We start from the raw sequence: 20,328 nt of genomic DNA, 5'->3' as shown, positions 1-20,328 counted from the left end.
ACAAGACTGGGTAGCAGCCTGTGGCTTCACTTGACATTTTTTTGTAGCAGAAACACCCCTCTCAGAACTATAGCCTCTGCAATGGGAAAATTGGTTAGCCTCATGTGGCACACCTTGATCATGTTTCTGAAGAGCATAGAGCTGAGGCAAAATGCTAAAAGGTTTAAAGAAAGTCCTGTGTCTGAAAGTGGAGAACATGAGGCCAGGGCCTTTGCCTCAGGAATACAAAAAGAAGTGGACATTTTTTAGCCAATAGAAATAACTAATTTAGTGAATCTGGGCTGTTTTCTACAACTTTTGCATTAGCAGAAAAGTGGAGAGATGAAATACAAACCTCCCAAGGTTCTTGTTGTAGCTATGAGCTTCTTTTGTATATGATCTCACAGCCTTGTTACCTTCACTTTAAGACATCTACCTTAATGTCTATCTCAAGAGGAATATGAGTGTAATAAAAAATATCTATGCCTAATATATAAGCAACTTGGAATAAAGGAAAGTAAGAAAAAGGCTCCCTTTTTATTTTTATCCTTCACAAAAACGATCACAATGAAGCATTGTGACACAGGCTTCAAGCTGGGAAACTCCAAATTCCACCTTAAACAAAAGTAAATTAGTCTTTCCAGGTAAGCTCTGGCACAAAATTTAGAATTTATGCAACGTAAATTAACAAATTTGAAAATCCTGCAAAAGTAATTTGATTATTCCCACAGCTGCTGCAGTCCAGGGTGTCGTCTCTTGGGAATCTCGTTTGCTCAGCAAATAGGCTCAATGTGACAGTATCCCCTACACTTCAGGGACCATTACTGTAGAATGTGAATATGAATCATTCCCACCTCAAATCACACACGTAATCACTGTTCCAGCCTAATGGCAAACAAGTAAAGCCTAGAAAAAACAGATTTAATGAAATTACACACTGCCTTCCTTTATTAGCGTACGATATCAAACATGGGTAAATCACTTTGTGTAGGTTGCCACATATAGAAAAATGTTATCTTCCTTGGAAAACTGGTGGAACCAAGACAGAAAGGCTTGAGGAGCTGTTCACAGTGTTTCACAGACACCGTAAACCTAAACCCATTTAACTCCAGCCACATTTGCCTTCTCATTCTTTAGGTGAGAAAACTGTTCCCATGACATTTAATTGCCCTGCCTTTCTCCAGCTGCAATACAGATGTGTCGGAGCAATTTTTCATTTTTAGCAGTGATATTTTAATGCATTGTTTAAAAATCTGACTTTGGAAGGATATGAACCATGAATTTTTTTTCTTGTAAAGCATTATCAATTATTAGGTGACACAACTTCTCTCTATGTCCTTGTAATACCAATAACCATCCTTGACTTTATATTAGCCACTCCTTTTCCCTGTTTTCTTTACTATCATGGAAAAGTAGCCATAAACTGTGTTTTGTTGTTCATATTTTTAATTACTCTATTATCACTTTGCTGTTATGAGTCAGCCAGACAACTTGATTAATAGCTCTGTGACTAATATAGTGCCTTTGTTTCTGCAAACAGCTGCACCAAAGAGCACCTAAATAAGATTGTTCCAGTGACACTTTAATGTGTTGCATTTGAAGCCTTTGCTCCTTTGCTGCAAACTGTGCTCACTGCTTAGCTTCGACCACAACTGAGTAATCACAGTAGGATTCATTCCTCTTCTTAATAAAGCTTTGCTCACCCCAAAATATATACAGCTGGCTGGATCATCTCTGCTTGCAAGGGGTGCAGCAAGAGCAGGTATGTGATGCTATATATTAGACATATGCAGGGAATCCAGGGCTGCTTTGAGCCCTATTTGCTGTGAGCTGTGTAGCAATTACCCTCCATTTCACAAGGTCTATGGTTTAGTTTTCTGTTGGTTTAGCCACCTGTGCAAGCTGAGGGCAGGCCGGGGTTAGAGCTGAGCAGCATGAGGTGTTCCTGGTAGGTGCTTTGCCACTCAGCCCACAGGTGAATTCCAGCCCACACAGCTCAGTAATTCTTAAAATGGTGCAGCTGCAGGAAAGAAAATTTGGCTGGCCTCTGGCACTCTGAGACAGATGTGGTGATACAAAACCAGGCTATCAGATGGTGATACTGCCTGGGATCTTTTCTCCTGAATTTTGTTACCAACCTTCCTCTCACCCACAGCCTTCTCAAGCACATGAGAGCCAGCACTTCCTTTTCAACAACTTTGTTTAACTCAAGTGTGTAGTCCAGCTGCTAAGTATAAATGAATAAATCCTGCTGCAGAAGAGTTGGGTTTGGGGCAAGTTGCAGGAGTGTATGCACCTCTCAGCAAGATAAAATTTTGTGTGCCAGTACTTTGGGGTGGCAAAGCAGGATGACGGTGAAAAAGAAATTCATCTTTCTTCTTGAGCTAACTCTCAGTCAGACATTTTTAAACTCAAGACCATCTATCCCCTTTCACTCCTTCTTGGAGGTGAAAAACAGTAGAAGTGCTATTCTGATAGATCAGAATAGCAGAAGCTACTTTGATGCTAAATTTCTTATCCATGTCTTTGCATATCCTTGTGGCTCAAGAGGCATTGTACAGGAAGTCTCTTCTAGCTCAAACGCAGACAAACTGAGAATAACAACCAGGAAGAAAACAATAATAGTAAAAAGGAGAAAAACCCACAGACTTTCCTCTGAAGATTAAACCGAAGGTGCAACTGGTTTTGATAAAACAGATATCTTTTGATAAAGAGCAAAGAGAAGATTAGAAGGATCATAATAAAGTCAAATAATTATTTTTAGAAATGTCTGAAATATGTGGCAGAATAATGTACTTTTAAGGTACTGGGGGGCTGAGGGTGGAGAAAGGGTGGTTTGGACTTTTTCTGAAAATAGGTATTAATATGTATTACTGTTCATATAAATACAAACACACATACAGAGATTTCCTTTGTGTTCAGCCAACATTATCTTGGTCACATCGCATGGGAAGCAGTAAATCCTGAAAGAGATCCATAGGAAAGGCAATGAAAATTTGAACCAGAAACAAGGACTGAGGAGGAAGGTTAAGTCCAAAGCCTTGTTCATTTTCCTGTCTGAATCACTGAGCAAATGCTCAGCTGTAGATTGCTTACTCTGAATTTAAGATTAGAGAAGATACAAGGAAACACAGGCACCAGGAGGAGCACAGCTATCCATGTGGGAAGAGGGTCAGGGCAGATGTGTTTCATATTTTGTTCCACCCAGAGGGAAGTGCTGATTCAGACTAAGATCCTATCTCAGTATTTCCCAAGATCCCTGCCACATCACTGTTTTGCTCTTTCAGAAATGCCCCTCAGAGAAATGCACACAAGCATGTCCTGGAAATGATAGATCATCCTGACAAATAAATCAAAAAGAAGTCTATCGAGTATTAAATATGTCCTCTTGAAAATTCTGCTTCTGAATTGTCAGTATTTTTCCCACCATTTCAGAAAGTTTATCAGAAGAGACTCTTTGGAGTAGAAAATGGCCTAGCAAAATTGCAAACCTATGAACTGAGGTTGTACATGGTCCAAAAAAGTAAAAAAATATGTGAAATGTGTGCCATATGGATTAAAAGGGTGCCTAGGGCTATTAAAAAATTGTGGAAGCAGCACATCTATTCCTATGGTCAGTCAGGCCAGACAGTGCCTCTCATACCCTCAAAGAGCACCTTTGGTTTGAGACAGAGCTTTCAGTAAGAGGGTTCCACAGGCAGTCAAACACCATTTCTGTAAAATGTGCAGATTTAAGTCTGGGGTTTGCTTTGTTTGGGTTTTTTTTTTTAATTCCATGTGATAGGCCTGTTGAAAAGCAAATACTGTCACTGAACAGAAACTACTTAGCTGAAGGGACTTTAACTTTTCATCTGAGACTTTGTTTTTCTCAGTGCAGATTAAAAGGTACATATTTTGCCCATCTCCAAGTAGCTTATTTTTGATACAGGCACAAATGCACAAAAATTTCTTCTTTTAATTGCTGTTCTTTCCCTACAGTGTGTTCATGTAGAACTTGTGTGGTTGGTCTATACATAATTTTAGAATTCATAAGAACTTTCTGAAATTAAGAGCTAGCTTACTAAGACCAGCTCAAGGTTTTAAAATGAACTGTTTTTTCCTTTTATATTCATGTCACTAGCCACTTGTGATAAACACGATCTGAAAACCACATCAATTTTTCACCATCTAAGCAAATTATTTTTACAATGTCTATGGAAAAAAAAAGCCCAGTTACTAGATAGGCAACATAAATTTCACCAGCTGGACTTTTGGTCTCATTGCTTGTTTGTGTCAGATGAAAAATCACAATAATTTGTTCATTCATCAATCATTTTTATTTAACTGCTCTGTTAATGAGCAAACTAAGAGAACAAGCACGGGAATGACATTGGGCAGTTGACAGCATTTTAAGTATTTTCTAGAAATCTCTGAAAGGTACTTCATGCATTTTAAATTAATGATTTTATGGTATTTTATGTAACTTCAGAGCTTTGTCATTCATCAGTAAATTATGGCCTTTCCATAAGTTCACAGCCACTTTATTCCAAACATTTTTCTACTGTCCTAAATAAGGGAAAGGACCCTAGCATATTTATTTGTAATCAAAGCCAAAATAATCCAGCTTTACGGTGAGTAGTAAAATCTTTCCATCATTGAGTAAAAGATGTTGCCTGAGTGTCTGGAGTGGCCAAAAGAGAAGCATGATTCAGGAACCATATGATAGTAAGTCTGGACCATTCAAATTAAGTAGAGCCCATGGTGTGTAGTGGGTTTCTGATGATGTGAAGCAACTCACATTCTTCATAATTCTCAAGACTGTATACCAGGTTCACATGTGAGGAATTTTGAGATTATTTAGGAAAAATAGGAATATTCTCAGCAAATAAAGTGAACATTGCTGATTTGTTTTGATACAAATTCACTGAAGTGCAGGATCTATTTTAAAATATTTTAAACTATTAAGCTCTTCTATACTTTTTCATCTATTAGAGTGATTTTTTGGGGCATCCTACTCTAGTTATGAGGGTGGTTTTTTTTAAAAAAGCACCTTATATTGGCATCCAGAATCCACTTGTCAATTCCCATGACTTGTAAATCAAAAGGAATCTTTCCATCGACTTTTATAACTTTTTGTATCAATCAATCTTTAACAGAAACCTCAAGCAGCACCAACTGCACAAGGAATTATATACCTCAAGTGACCAGCATACCACTGGCCTTTCGCTAGAGATTGTAAAGAACTGTGCATGGTTATTGCAATAAATCAGGCAAGACAGAGTTCTCTAACATTTATTTGGCCTGATAGCCAAATTTTCAATGTATGTAAGTATTTCAAACTCAATTTATCATCATGGTTCCTTGAAATAGTGAATCATGTAGCTCAAGTGGGGACAAAATATCTTAGAAGTCCCTGAGAATAAATTTTAATTGCTATAGCAGCACTATTTGCATAGTTTTTATGTTTATAAAATTCTGTATAATATTCCTTCTAAAGATGCAGTGAAAATGGGAAGTCTAAATTTGTCCTTGTAAGATCATAAATCATTGATGTCTTCAGTTTTTAAGGGTGCAACCAGAAATCTGTGGAGGAGGACAGCAGATGATAATGCAGGAAGACATGAAAGTGGAATGAGGACAGCTGTGCATGCCCCAGGGGACAGTTGCCAGTTAGCAACACAAGTTTGACCTTCAGGAACCTCTTAGAAGGGTGACTCTGGCGGGGAACTTCCTTACCTCTGGTGGCATTAACAGCCTCACAATAAAATAAAATCATCAATTGTGAAATGACTTTCCTTTGGTGTCATTGGCTCTGGGCTCATTGTATATGATGATACATTTTTCAAGAATACTTTTCTGCGGAAATGTTTATGCACAGAGATACATTTTATTGCATTTTTTTGATAACAGAGATCCAATCTGTGAAGAAATACTGAGTGTCACTTGTTCCTGTTAAACTCACAACCCAGGGCTGATTTAGAGACTAGATTTGCCTGACTGGTTTGCTTTCTGTTTTATAAGGTCAAGGTCATCTTTGACCAGTGACATAGGGGGAAATCTCACAAATGATGTTTGCCTGTGAGAGCAGTGAGCACAGAGTGGTGCAGGAGGTTCCTTCCCACTTTGTGCAATGGGGAATGGAGCCCTCTTCTATTCTACTTTCCCTCTGGATAATGTGACCACCATGCAGCCACAGCTGGTTTTGCTATGGATCAAGGAAATACTCTGCTTTTTTCTGCAGGTAGATTTTTGGCATACACCTTCCTTTTTGCTTGCCAGGAGGTCTCTGCTCACTGTAAGAGGGAACTGTGGAAATAAAATAATGAAAGAGAAAGCTGGAAGACAGATGGCCTTATTTTGCTATCTTGCATGAGGACCAACAGGTAGGTAAGACACCCAGAAGTAATATTTTTGCTGTTGCAAGGCCATTGTGCTGCTCCTCGCCAGCTTCAGCAGCCTATATACATCCCACACATTGCAGAAGATGTTGTTAACACTCTGCCCCACACAAGACAATAAAGAGGTGAGAGGTTTTGTATGATTAGCTATTTTTGGACTGAAAATCCCACACCCGTCTGACAATTTTGGGTTTTTACACCTCCAGACGTTTTTAGACTTTTTTATTATTTCTACTTCCCACTTACAAAAAAAAAAAAATTAATCCCATGGTCACTCCTAGACTAGTGGAGGAAGATGATGGCAAGGACAGATTTGAGCTGACAGCCCTCACCTGAGAGACCTGCAGGACTCCAGGGTAATATAGCTGAACCACAGATTTTGAGATGTGCGAGATCCAACCCACTCTGGAGTCTGCCCCTACACCAGGCATGCACAAAGTGGGCCTCTTGGGTATTAATTTTCCAAAAGGCCTCAAGGGAATCCCAGAAAACTGCAAACCAGTAAAACTGATATCCTTACTGCACAGTACCAACACAGAGTGGGCACATGGATAAATATGGTGCAGAAGGAAATAGTAAATATTGTGACATTTGTGACATGATATACCATACATTGTTTATAACAGAGTTTAGTGAAGATCTAGAAAATATAGACAAGGGGGACACAAAATACATCCATGTCTTGGAGCTTCAAAAGAATCCCTGCTGAGTCTCACTGTAAAGCTACCAAAGAAGTTGAGCTATTACATAGTAAGAAACTCCTCATATAAAAATGAAATTGGTTAAAATATAAGAAAAAAGGAGCAGTGAATGGTTTTTACAGCTAAGTAGGTTCAGTTATGAGAGGGCTTGCCTGGGGCCTATGCCATTGGTGATGCACTGGAATAGGCTGCTCAAGGAAGTGCTGGGATCACCACCTCTGTAAGGTGGTGATCCAAAGGCATGTGGATGTGGCACCTGGGGATGTGGTTTAGGGGTGAGCACAATGGTGTTGCATTAACAGCTGGCCACCATGATCCTAGAGGTCTTTTCCAACCTTAATAATACCATGATTTAAAATGTAGCCATTAGCAGTTTGAGAAACAGAGGGAGTTGTGAATTAAGCTTGCTGATGTACTCGGTTATCCATGTTAACTTATTCATATTCACAATTAAGTTTGGTGATATAGTAAGCTATTAATATTCATAATTAATTTTGCTGGTGTACTAAGTCATGCAGGACACAGAGAAGACATCCAGCTCCAGAAAACTATTAAAGGACTACAAAATACAGAGTGACAAGGTGATAAAATGGCAGATTAAAATCAGGACTGGTAGTATGCAGGACTAGAGAATGAGGACAGAATTCATGTGCTATGGAAGAGCTGCATAAAACAAAGCGGGATTCTCAGACAAGTGTCTTTTCTTTTGACTTTTTCCCTTTCTAATTTTAACTACTAAATAGTAGGTTATATTTTTTCACTCCCAGGCATGCACTTGGATATTGTGAGGAATGACATAGAAAAGGAGATCCAGGACCCCTGTGAATGTCAGAGAACAGATGACAGGTTTTGATGTTAAAAGTGATTCACCTAATTGGTATAGTACACAATTATATACCATACACAAAAGGCATGGGATGGGATGGGATGGGATTGAAAAAATGGCTTTGTAGAGGCTGATTTTTATTATATTCTTCTCTAACACTGTTATCACAGTAACAGAACAAAGTGAGGAATGTTCAGTAGTTTATCTTAAGCACCCTGTAGAAATTGCACTGACTTACACTGGACAGGGAAAGGCCAGGCCAATATGAGAAACCAATTGCTTAGATTTCTTTGAATAGTTAGAAAATTATAGTAGTGCTGCTGAATCTCTACAATGTCTAGTGTCAGGTTTAACATGAAAGGTTTCAAGATGCTTAAAAAAATTCCAGTTTCATGGAATATTCCAGGAAATAAGGATACTTTGGAGGGGAAAAAAAAAGAAGAAAAAAAATCCAACTAATCAATTAAACAAAAAAATAAACAGAAAACAAATCATCAAACTACTGAAATGAAAATGTACAAACACATTTTGTCAGCAGTGACAGCTACTACTCCATCTCTGCACTGCTCATTCCTTCACTATTTCTCTGCTACCCACACTAGGATGAGAAGAACTCAGAAAACTGTGTGACCAAGCAAAATCTCCCCACAAAACACTTGCTGTTTTGAGCCAAATTTAAACTTCTGGAATTCATGGGATAGCAGAGCACAGGGTTGGGCACACACAGCTAAAGCAGGTTGGATTGGGAAATGTTATTTCTTCTGGATGCAGTTGCCTTGTGTTTCCATGGAACCATACAGCAGTGGAGAAGGACTATAGATTTTTCCATTTATAGTCTAATAAAGTAGTTTCTAACCAGTCTTGGCTTTAAATTCAAGAGAGAGAGTATTAATTCACTCAGGAGTAGTGGGGAAACATACTGTCTCCCTGCCAATCACTAATAAAACTTTAACCTTTCTGTTAGGTTTTTCCTTTTCCTTCTCCTCTTCTCTTCTCTTCTCTTCTCTTCTCTTCTCTTCTCTTCTCTTCTCTTCTCTTCTCTTCTCTTCTCTTCTCTTCTCTTCTCTTCTCTTCTCTTCTCTTCTCTTCTCTTCTCTTCTCTTCTCTTCTCTTCTCTTCTCTTCTCTTCTCTTCTCTTCTCTTCTCTTCTCTTCTCTTCTCTTCTCTTCTCTTCTCTTCTCTTCTCTTCTCTTCTCTTCTCTTCTCTTCTCTTCTCTTCTCTTCTCTTCTCCCTTTTCTTTAATTCCTTTTTCCTTTTCTTTATTTTTATTTGTTTTGTATTTTTTTCAATAGAACATGCTGCACCTGGCTGTGTATCCCCAAAGGAGAGTTAGTCTCTTTTAATGCCTCATGAAAGAGCATGAGCATGGAAAGCCACATTGTCTATGTTAAATGCTTACCGTGGCTTCTTGTGCTTAGTCCTGGAACTGGAGAAATCCTACAGGACAAATTTCACTTGCATCTCCCATGCATATGCATGTCTGTGATGAATATAAACAAGAACAGCTGTTTCCCTCAAAATTAGTTAGCGTTACCAGGATCACAAAGACACTTTGTTATGACTGTCAAATGTGGATATGAATGAAGGTATCCTGAACCACGGGAGACAGCTGAGCCCATGCAGGCAGCAATGGCTGCAACAATTACAACTAAACTTGTAGGACTTACTGCAAATGAACTTCAGGCACGATGTGGAGCTGTTTCTGGATTTTATGGATTCAGTCAGTGCTTGGGGGGTAGGCAGAAGTCTCATGTTGGCAGGAATGCCAAGGAAAATCTGCCCCATTCCCAGGCAGTTCAGCCAGTGTACCCCCAGATGACTGTGCCCTGAGGACCAGAGAATTCGGAAGCCTGTGAGATTTGCCCAAGCTGCCCCAAGCCTCCAGCTTATATCACTTGCAGAGAGCCCAGCAGACAGCCTGAGCTCAGTCTGGGCTCCGTAATTTTGAGATGCAGAGAAATTTGAGAGTGTTTTTTATCTTAGATCAGAGTAACAACAAATTTCAAATTATCAGTGCCTTCCTACAAGCAAAATGACATTTTCTCAAACAGATGCAAGAAAAACTTGAGAATTTTTGATTCTTCTGCCATATTTCTTTAAAAATATATCAAAGGCTTTCCTAAGTCTTTGACACATAGGAGGAAACAAAATACAATTTATATGTCTGGGCAGGACCATCCTTTGTGAAAATGTAGAACAAAATTAGCGTTTTACTTTTCACATAGATAATGGTGAATAAACATGAAAACACACTTAAAAATTTTATTTATTTATTTATTTAATATTAAAATTTCAAAGAATCTCTGTTGAAAAATCCAAAGTTCTTTAATAATATTCCAGTACAAAAATATAGTCTTTGAGACAAAGAACTTCCATACTATAACCTCCAAATAAATAAAATCACAACAGACACATTTGAATGATTCATACCAAAAAAAAAACAACAGAATTTTTTTTAAATCTGAGAGTTTAAGTCAGTGCAATACAGTTAGTCACATTCTCTTGAGATATTAAGTGGACTGCCCTCCTCATAACTTCAGTGCATAATAACAATAATAATAGTAATAATAATAATAATAATAATAATAATAACCAGCAATTAATCATCAGTCCTCTAGTTCAGGAATTTGCTTCAACATCTGCTTATCCTTAAGCATGTCTACTTGCTTGATTTGGATTTAGATATGTTTAGTAGTAAGCAGACATAAATTTGTTTTCCTGAATAGAGGAACTTCCCCATACTGTTGCTTGTGTCTCCATGCCAAATAGATGAGACTAATCTCATAACATCCCTGTCTCAAGACAGCACCAGATGGAAAGCTGGGTACCATTATCATGTCATTTCAAGATTTCCATATGGAAACTGAGTAAACACTGCCTCATTCTGTATTTTCAGGTCAACAAACATATAACAAATAGACAGGATTTTAAGACAAAGGAATTTCTTATATAATATTATGGAGTATAAATACTTTTGTTAGTATTTGTTTATAAATAATTGCTTAAGACACTTAAATATTAATAAATAAATGTATAAAAACATCAATAGAAATATTGAAATAAAAAAAAATTCATGTTCCAACAAGACTTGCACAGTAGCTCAGTATAGAAGATCACAAGATGGCATTAGCATTTGCACAGCCTCTGAAATTGTCTTCTTTTTCTTTTGTGAGAACTTGAGGTATCCCCCAGTTTTTGTAAGACACTGAACAGCTCATTCACAGCCTTGCGCTGAATTTTCAAGTCATTCATCTGTAATAAGAAGAAACAAAGGGAACAAAAGTCATGCCAAGAGCTATAATTGTTTACTGACCACAACACGAAGGCTACCCTGCTACCAGGGTAAAACTGAAGAAAATCTGCAATTCTCAATTCACTACTACCTAATTACCACAACAAAGAGCCTACCAGCATCACAGAATTTTGGTTTCCACTTTCTGTGCTACTTTGCAACCTGCCACAGACCAGCCATACCCTGTGGAGCAGAGCTACCCTGTAGTTAAAAGCAGCTGACTGCGCTGGGGTATTGTCTGCAGACCTGTGAGGAGGTCACTGCTGTGTGCCATTGGCACAAGCACCATGAGCCAAGGGCATTCCAGCCACAGAGCATTCCACAGCCAGGCACAGCTTTCCCATCCAGTTTCTGTGCCACAAAGGGCTGTGTCAGTAGCAGCTCTGGAGCACAGACCGTGTGACAGTGCTGCCAGCACCTCTGTGCCAGATTGCAGCAAGACTCAGCACTATCCCACACAGTAGACCTGCAGCAGACCCTGCAGCTGGAAGTATTTGTTTTTCCAGCATGAACTGAGCTAGACAGGGATTACCATACAGGTTATTGAAGCATTATTGGCCTGAATCACACTCATATCACAACTGGAAAATATAATGTCACAGGGCAAAGGAAGAGCCTTACCTGAAGTTTTGTCAGGTCCTTGAGATCTTCTATCTTCTTTGAGCCATCAGAAAGGCTTTCTTTCAGAGTATAGAGCTCCTCAGATATGTTCCTGACATGAGCCTTTGACCTGTCGGTGTTTTCAAGCATTTTCAAGTACATGGAAATAATCTGACTCAGGATGATCCTTTTTTCATTTCTCTGTTGAAAAATATGATCAAAAAGAAAGGTCTGTAAGTGCCCATCAGCAGGGAAAGGAGGGAAGATAAAACACAGCATACAGGGGTTCTCTGCCGCTTGAAACAAGATGATAAAAAAAATGTTTCAACTCATCTCCCAGGCTTGGCTGTACCTCAGGGTCAGTGGATGGTGCAGAATAAAGCTTTTTTTTGTGGGGAATTTTGTCTCATTTCCAAGCTACCAAAGAGAACTCTGCTCGTGTTTGTTCTACTGCAGCTAATTACACTGGTTCTGGGAGCTGCTTTTTTACCAAAAAAAGCACCTGAGATGCTTCATCATATCTCGTTTTGACTCACCTCTGTCCAGCCTGACAGCCTCTCCGTAAAAATAGGTCCACCATCAGCTACATCAGAATGACTTGAGTTCTGCAAAAAAACCCAAACATATCTATTACACAAACAATATTTATCACAAGGCAAATTTGTACTCTTTATTCAAATGAGTATCAAAATATCAGATTTTTCTACATCTGGCCTTTATCTATCCCAATGCTTTCACTCCTCTAACAACCAAGTCTCATTACTCAGATGCCTGGTATCAGAAATGGTATTAGTCCTCTTTTCAATGTCTTCTCCTGCTGTAATTCATCTGAAGAGAGATGTTTAGCACATCTATTTTCCCAAATGTTCCCTGTAAGTTTTGCTATTGACAGATGAAAATAAAAGCTCATAAACCCAGCAACTGGCTAGAAAATCATTACGTCTGATCTTAGCATGTTTTCTGGTAAATCAAAGTCCAGCGGTTTGTAATCTGTGACCCTGAATTCATACAGTCTCAGTAAAATCTCATATGGAACAAGAATGAACTGGAGTTCATCTGAATGATTTGCAGAACTGGAGAATATCCCAGTAGCCCACAGTCAGGTATGGGGCTATGCAAGATTAGCAGGCTGCTGAGAGGTTTACAGGGATGGAGTTTAACCATCAGATGTTGGCAACTGGTTCTTGGAAACAAAAAGCAACAAAACTCTCCTACCAAGGAAAGACAAACTGAATCATTTCCTCTTCTGTGTGTCTTTTTTTTCCTTTTTGTATACAACACTGACTGTTTCCTTCTCTTGTCTGCTCAGTAATTTAAATACAGTGAGTGCAAAGAAGAAGACTTGCAGTCTGACAGCAACCTCCTAGGCTGATTGGCTCCTCATGCTAAGCACACTACTAAATTGATTTTTTCTATTTCTGAAAGATGGGGAGCACCTGTTATGGAGCAAAGTTTTAATGTCAGTGCAAAAAAGCACACCATGGCTCAGGATCTCTTCCACAGAGATATATATATTCTAGTAAAACTCCCTCTGGTCTATGCTAATCACAAATTTAAAATATAATGCAAATTTTACAGTCAGCATCCTGCAAACACTAAAGGATCACACTGGTCTTTACCACTTCAGGGTGGTTCTCTGACTGCTGAATTTCAGCTGTCATTTGCACAAAATTATGACAAAACAATGGAAAAATCAGAGCTGAAAATAGGAGCAGACTGTTGCAGCTGTTTTCATGTGTTTAGAGGGAAAAAAAAAAAAACACCAGCAAAAAGATATTGAAACTAAAAGCTGTTAATTAAAAGTTACTCTATTGTAGATCTGCCTTCTCTGTGACTAATCCCTGCTGGATTCAGCTGTGTACTACTTTAATGCCTCCCAGATGAAGATTGATGAATTAACGTTACAGTTACCAAGTTACCAAAATTATATTTGACAAGAAAGACTATCATGCCAGATTATATTCCCATGCCAGATCATAGTCACACATGTGGAAGTAAAATGACTGCAGGATTCAAAAGAATAAGAAGTACAAATCATCTTCGAGCAACACACCACTACAACTTAAAATAAGTAGCAAATGCATTTGCTAAAGCAAACTGTTAAAAACTCATCTCCAATTTGTTTATATTGCTAACTAGTACTAAATCTCCCATTAACATTGCTAACATGAAATTTAAAAAGTCAGTAAATTGCATCTAGTCAGAACTGAATAAGAATTCATATATTCACCATAAATTGCATTAATATTAATTAATATTAATAATATTCCATGTAATTAAAGCTGGATTGAGCTAAAAGAAGTTATTGTGAAAGAAAGAACATCCCTAAAATAAATGCAAATTACTACAGTAACTATGGCTATTGAAAAATTGAATCAGGTTACTGAAAGAACTTAGGAAAACAAAAGAAATTACCCATATTCTTGTTTTTAAAAAAGCATGATCAAAAATTTAGTTCCATTATTTCCCTCTATTGGTACATATTGAATATGCCAAGTAGTGCTCAAGTTTGGACTTGAAAAAGTAAAATGTAAAGCACAAGCAGCAGAGAAGAGAAATGCAGTAGAAGACCATACTTACAAAATCAGCTTTCAGTTTGTCTATATCATTTTGAAGCTGAAGAAGATTCAATCTATTTTCAACATGTCCAAAAGAAATCATGATAACAGACAGAACAAACAAGCTGTAGGTTTGGAAAACCATTTTCTTGGTGATGGTTCAGTTAAACTGCTCAGGTAAGTTCTGTGAGAACAGGTCTAAGAGCAGAGAGCTTCAACTTCTAATAGTTGTATCTTCTATTAGAAGCAAGTAGACGACTGAACTTCATCAGCCTGTCAGTGGTATTTATACCTGGTCTTGAAATTTTTTTATTTCGTCATCATAGGCTGTGTATATTTAGATGAGATAGTGTTAGATAAGAGCCCTTCGTTTTTTGGCTAATCAAGGGAATCCCTCGAAAGCATCTTTGTTAAAGTGTGGTCCTGGAAAAATTTTCAGTGGTTCATCAATGGGTAACGTTTACGTGGCAGATTCTGAAGTTTCTTTTACACGTGGTTGGGGAAAAGGGGGAAATTACGATACTGGTCGAGGAGTATGCATTTTGGCTCAAACCTATTCTTACACACCATCTGAAAAAAAAAATCTTATCTTGTGGTTAAAGGGTCAGTGCAACAGTCAACTCATTTCTGGTATTCTTTTAAAGTCACCACTGAGTTTGCTGTGGCATTCTATACAGACACTTAGAGATTCAAACGTTCTTTCTGCTGCTGTCCTTTGGTGAAGCACTGTTTGCATCCCTTCCATCATCTTAAGTGCACTTCTGCTGTTTTTGCATTCTTCACCTCCAGATTCAGAAGGGAACAAGGTTCTAGCCTGAATGCAACGATGTATCATACTAAATTCCTCTATGGTTGTCTACTATCTGTGGGAGCAGAGTATTTAGTACTTAAGACACTCATTTCTGCTTGGCAATGATTAAAAGTCCCCATCTGCCATTTCATTTGCACGGATGTGTGTAGCATGTGAGAACAGAAGGACACGGATGAAAACAAGCCCCACTGAAGGAGACAGACGGGGTGGTCTCCGCATGCATACAGAACCCTGAAACAACTGTACTGAGGATAGCTGGGGGAAATGGGTTTGGATATTATGTGAAATGAGCTTATTCTGAAGAGTCTTTTGAAGAAATCAGATCATTTTAGACTGCAGTACATGAATGGAGGGTAGGTAGGAGCCTACAAGGGAAAGAAAGAAAGGAGGGGCCCTTATGGAATTGAAAAGAGAATCAGGAGGAGGGCACTTGCGGGCTCAGTTCACACTGGCTGCAATGGAAGATGTCTATAGTTCATCAGAAACAGATGAAAATTCTAGTGGCTCCCAAGAGACAAGATTGAAAGTCTCCATCTCAGACCCACATGACTCTTTAGATATTCCTTGAAAGAAACTTTCCCTTTCCCCAGAAGCTCCTTCCATCTCAGCTAATGACCACTAATGCCATCAAATCTTTTTCATTTCTGCTTGAAAGAGGATCTCCATCTGTGGAATAGACCTAGACTACTACTACCAGGGAAATTATCATTTTTCAGGGAGAAGAACCAAATTTCACCAACAATGGCAGGCCCAAAATCTGCGTGCAAGAACTCTCTGGGAACAGCCACATAGACAGATGGGACACATCTCACAACAAATGGGTAGTTAGTGCCGTAATCTGCTTGAGGTAGTAACACTATGCACTGCACATCTTCGTTTTAGTTTAAGAAGTTAAAACAAATTAATTAATAACTCAATTGCTGGAAGTGTTGACATGAAGGTAAAATAATAGTGCTATTCAAGGTTGCTTCAAAGCACTGTAAACAAATGCAAAGTTAATGTGCCCACCCATGGCAGAGGGGTTGGATTAGATGATCTTCATAAGTCCCTTCCAACCCAAACCATTTTTATTCTGTGATTCTGTGCCAAAAATTAGAATAATAGAATAATTTCATTTGGAAAAGACTCTTAAGATCATCAAGTACTCTAACCTGGCACTACTGAATCCACCACTAAACCATGTTCCCAAACACTACACTCACATGCCTTTTAATTACCTCCAGGGATGGTGACAAAATGGAGGTCCCAACAAAATTTAAGGTGAACTCAGAATTCAAAGTGAGCTCACAAATGCCAGCACACAACAAACCTATTGATTGAAACATCTGGATTGCTATGCAAAGCAAGTACAAAGACCTGGTATGGCTCAGCTAAACGTAGTCTTATACACACAGGAAAATCAAGCATATTTTACCAGATGGGGACACCTGCTGAGGTTCACTGACTGTCCATGAGTCAGCAGAGCAATTCTTTGGCCATGTATTGAAATGGACATGTAAAGTGGGAGAGTGAATATGATTCCTGTAGCACTCTTTAAGTAGTCAGAAACATACAACTGGAAGAGGGACTGAGTCCTGAAGCCAGTTTTTGCCATAACAGGTTCTAATTTGAGCAGCAATTTTGAGACTAATTTCTAGAGAGAGTGAAAGAAGACCTAAAAGAAAGAGTTGGGGAAAAATTCTTTACTCAAACAGTTCACTCTTTCTAACACATTAAGAACAAATCACAATGCAGTTGAACACAACTAATTGCTGTAATTTTCCAGCCAAGCAGAAGATGTAATTCCAGGAGGTGAAATATTAAGTCAGGAATATTGCCTTCTACAGAGAACTATTCATCCAGAGTGTGCTGGGGTCAGCTGCCCTGTTAAACTTGTCAGACACACATCTCATCCACAGCAAGCTGTGCCCCTAAACTTCTAAGAATAGCAGGAGGATGAAGTCTCGTAAAAAAAGAACTTTGCCGACGCACATTTTGCCAATGCTGGTTATAGTTTTGGTGGGTTACTTGGTTAATTTGATCTCCTCAAGCTTCAGAGGCCACTTGCCAAGCATCCAGTTTTGCAGGTAAGAAAACAGTAGCATAGAGCAATGGGATGATTAATGATCATTCAGCCCATGAGAAAGGCAAATCTAGGAACACAAACAAGGTCTCCTAGTCCTACTGCAGTGCTTTGCCCACAGTGCAGCACTACAAGTATTTTATCATAAACTGAGGCAAGAAATGAAGCAAAAAGCAAGGAGAACAGCCATGAGATCTGTCTCTGTTATGCTATCTTCTGAGCACAGGTCTAAATTTTAGGTACACTCTCCTGCCTGGGGAGGCTAGATCTCCACATTCTAGGCTGAATCTCCACATTCAAATTATCACACAAAGCACAGAATGTTCTGTGGTAAATCATCAATTGCACTGAAATGTACTTAATACAGAAATATAGCACCCCTTTTCCAAATCCCTTTCATTTTAAGAAATGGTGCCACGTTAACATTGACATGCTAATCTCATAATATTCTCTACTGTTGACACACAGTATTGTGTCTCCAAATTATTTTGAAATTAGGCAACCACCTACAGGAGGTGGTTAGAACATGAGGGCCCTGTGTTTCTTCCAGCCCTGTTTTGCTTCCCATTCTGCCCAAAAGTGATGAACCAGATCACCATTGTCCGGTGTATGTCTTGTTGCCCAAGAACGTGAACAGTCAGGTTGGGAGGAAGACCCAGGTTCAGACGGCTCCCCTGCACTGCCTGTCCTGAGACCCAACATCATTGCAAACAGTACAGGAGGTATCCTGAAAATATCTGCACTTTCCAAGAGGCCTAAGAGCATGCAGTTTTATTATCAATGTTCTTTAGCAGATATCTGTGGAGTGCATGCTGGAGAGGACTGAATGCTCAACACTAACAAAAGCTCTTTGTCTGAACACTTATCCTAATCTAGTTGAAAGAGATGCCAGAATAGGATTGAAAAATCTTGTGCTGCATTGAAATGGTCCTTCTGTGAGACTCCATAGTCACAGCTGGATTATCATCTGGTCCTAACACAGAAGGAAGTGAAACCAAGGCATTTTTTTCATTTTGCTGCCTGGAAGTCATCTGACTCTTCATGCAAAGCAGAGGTTTCACACCCTTCTGTTCATACAACACCTTACACCAAATACCTGAAGATGCCCTTGCGAAGTCATGTCAGATTTCACTATGACCCCGATTACATCTTTTTCCCTTTCATTTTTTGTTTTATGCATGCTCCTGAGTGGTTTAGTGAGCAACTGCCCATGCCAGTTCAACAGATCCTCTGCCTGACTTTCATTTCACTAAAACACAGTGGCTTTCTCTGTTATCACTGCCCCAGGAAAGCAGCCCATGGTTGGAAAACCCTCTCTGAGTTGTCTTTCTGACCTTCTATCACACTTCACCTCTCAGTCTCCATTTCTTACAAAGCAGCAGAAACAATTCCTTTGTTTCCTCCTCCACAGTGCTGGGGTGGTGGAAGGGGGGTTGGCACACTTGAGGGTGTTAAGTGATTAAACTTTGCCTACACATTGTGCCAGTGCTATGTCATTACTAAACATTGTTATTCATGTGGCTAGGATCTGCAAAGTAGATGTCTTGATAATCAGGTTTCACGACTAAGGGGGCCTTAAGGGGACTTACAAGAAAGTGAGAGAGGGACTTTTTACAAAGGCATGTAGTGGTAGGACAGGGGGAATGGCTTCAGACTGTCAGAGGGAAGGGGATTATTAGGCATAAGGAAGAAATTCTTCACTGTGAAGGTAGTGAGACACTGGAACATCACCCAGAGATGATGTGGGCTCCCTGTTCCTGGAAGTGTTGAAGGCCAAGTAAGATGGGGCTCTGAGCAACCTGGTCTAGTGGAATGTCCCCTGGCCATGCAGATGGAACTGCATGATCTTTAAAGTCTCTTCCAACCCAAACCTTGCTATGATCCTACAAGTTAGCAACTGACCCTTACAAACATATTGTAACACTGCCATTTTCCCTCCCAAAAAAAATCCCCAAAAAACCCAAACCCAACAAAAATCCTGAAGAACAAAAACCCCCAAATCAATAAACAAAATAACAATAAAATCAAACAAAAAATCAAATCCAAAAATCAAATAAAAAGAACCAACCCACAGCTCTCCTATAGATAAGGATATGCTTCATCAGTGCTACACATCATGGAGGATGTAATTGACTCCTCCTTCTGACCACTGGATCTCAGTGATTTAGAGGAGGTTTCCATCATTCCAGAGGATAATGTTGGCACAAATCATCTACTTTGTTTTATAAGACAAAATTTCAGAGTAGAGGAAAGTTCTGAAACACTCTAAATTAACTGGATTTACATTTTTCTGAACAGAATTTCAGCCCGTTCTAAGGTCTCTTTGGAGATTATATTGTATGAGAGAGCTGGAAAACTAGTTTGTACAATCTGAAATATGACACAAGGAAGGACCTTTGCCCTCCATTACATACTCCTGTCTGCATGCAAATGTAGACAGAAAAATGAGAATTCTTGATCCCTCTTTACTCCCAAAAATTTCTTGCACACATTAGTTGTTGAGGCTTCTGATAAAAGGAAGGGAGAAGAAACTAACACTCAATGGTGTTACACATCTAGAGAAACAGACATCCAAACAGATAATGAACTGACAGGTACAACTTGAAGGGATTAGAGTGTAAATTCAAAATTACTAAAATCTTGGTACTTTGACTCACACAAGACATCTCCTTCATATTTTCCTTCAGGTTTTTAATTTAGTAAACTAACGCAGGAGTTCCCCACCAAACACTAATGATTCCTTTCTGAATTAGCAAAAGGAAATAATTACCCCTCATGGTCTGAGAACTCATCCATCCTGTAAGAGTTCAAGCTTTTGCTTTGCCCAAGAAGAGGAGGATAACCAGGAATAATGGTTCTGTGCTGGCCTTTCTCAAACACCACAGTGGACTTTACGGAAATTCTTAACTGTATTACTATCAGCTTTGTATTGTCTAAACACTCCAGTAATAATATAACATAAATATTCAGAATATGTGCTAAAATAATTTTCTGTAGATGATAACAAATATTTTCCTCAGAACATCTGTCCTCATTGATGGCTGTTCATGTCTCTGTTTCTAAAATCAGCATAATTCTGTCTTTTTCTTTTCCTTGAAAGACTGTTGAATTGACGTATATG

The 20,328-nt window shown here is 38.9% G+C and overlaps 1 protein-coding gene across 1 annotated transcript; it reads right to left on the bottom strand.

The window, feature by feature from the left end:
• Positions 1-11,010: 11,010 nt before the first annotated feature.
• LOC131572999 (interferon gamma-like) lies at positions 11,011-14,479 on the bottom strand. The gene is made up of 4 exons (XM_058826493.1): positions 14,357-14,479; positions 12,313-12,381; positions 11,798-11,977; positions 11,011-11,136 (listed from the first exon to the last, which is right to left on the bottom strand). The coding sequence occupies exons 1-4, from the start codon at positions 14,477-14,479 to the stop codon at positions 11,011-11,013; spliced, it is 498 nt and encodes a 165-aa protein (XP_058682476.1).
• Between the last annotated feature and the right edge of the window lie 5,849 nt (positions 14,480-20,328).

Source organism: Poecile atricapillus, chromosome Z (genome assembly GCF_030490865.1).
Source record: "Poecile atricapillus isolate bPoeAtr1 chromosome Z, bPoeAtr1.hap1, whole genome shotgun sequence".
Taxonomy (NCBI): domain Eukaryota; kingdom Metazoa; phylum Chordata; class Aves; order Passeriformes; family Paridae; genus Poecile; species Poecile atricapillus.
Note: the sequence above shows the minus strand (reverse complement) of the source record. Positions and strands in the feature narration are given on the sequence as shown.

Coding starts and splice junctions, on each gene's coding strand:
- LOC131572999 (XM_058826493.1), bottom strand. CDS start 14,479: ATGGTTTTCCAAACCTACAGCTTGTTTGTTCTGTCTGTTATCATGATT. Junction 12,382..14,356: donor ACAAACTGAAAGCTGATTTT/GTAAGTATGGTC, acceptor GTTTTTTTGCAG/AACTCAAGTCATTCTGATGT. Junction 11,978..12,312: donor GGCTGTCAGGCTGGACAGAG/GTGAGTCAAAAC, acceptor ATTTTTCAACAG/AGAAATGAAAAAAGGATCAT.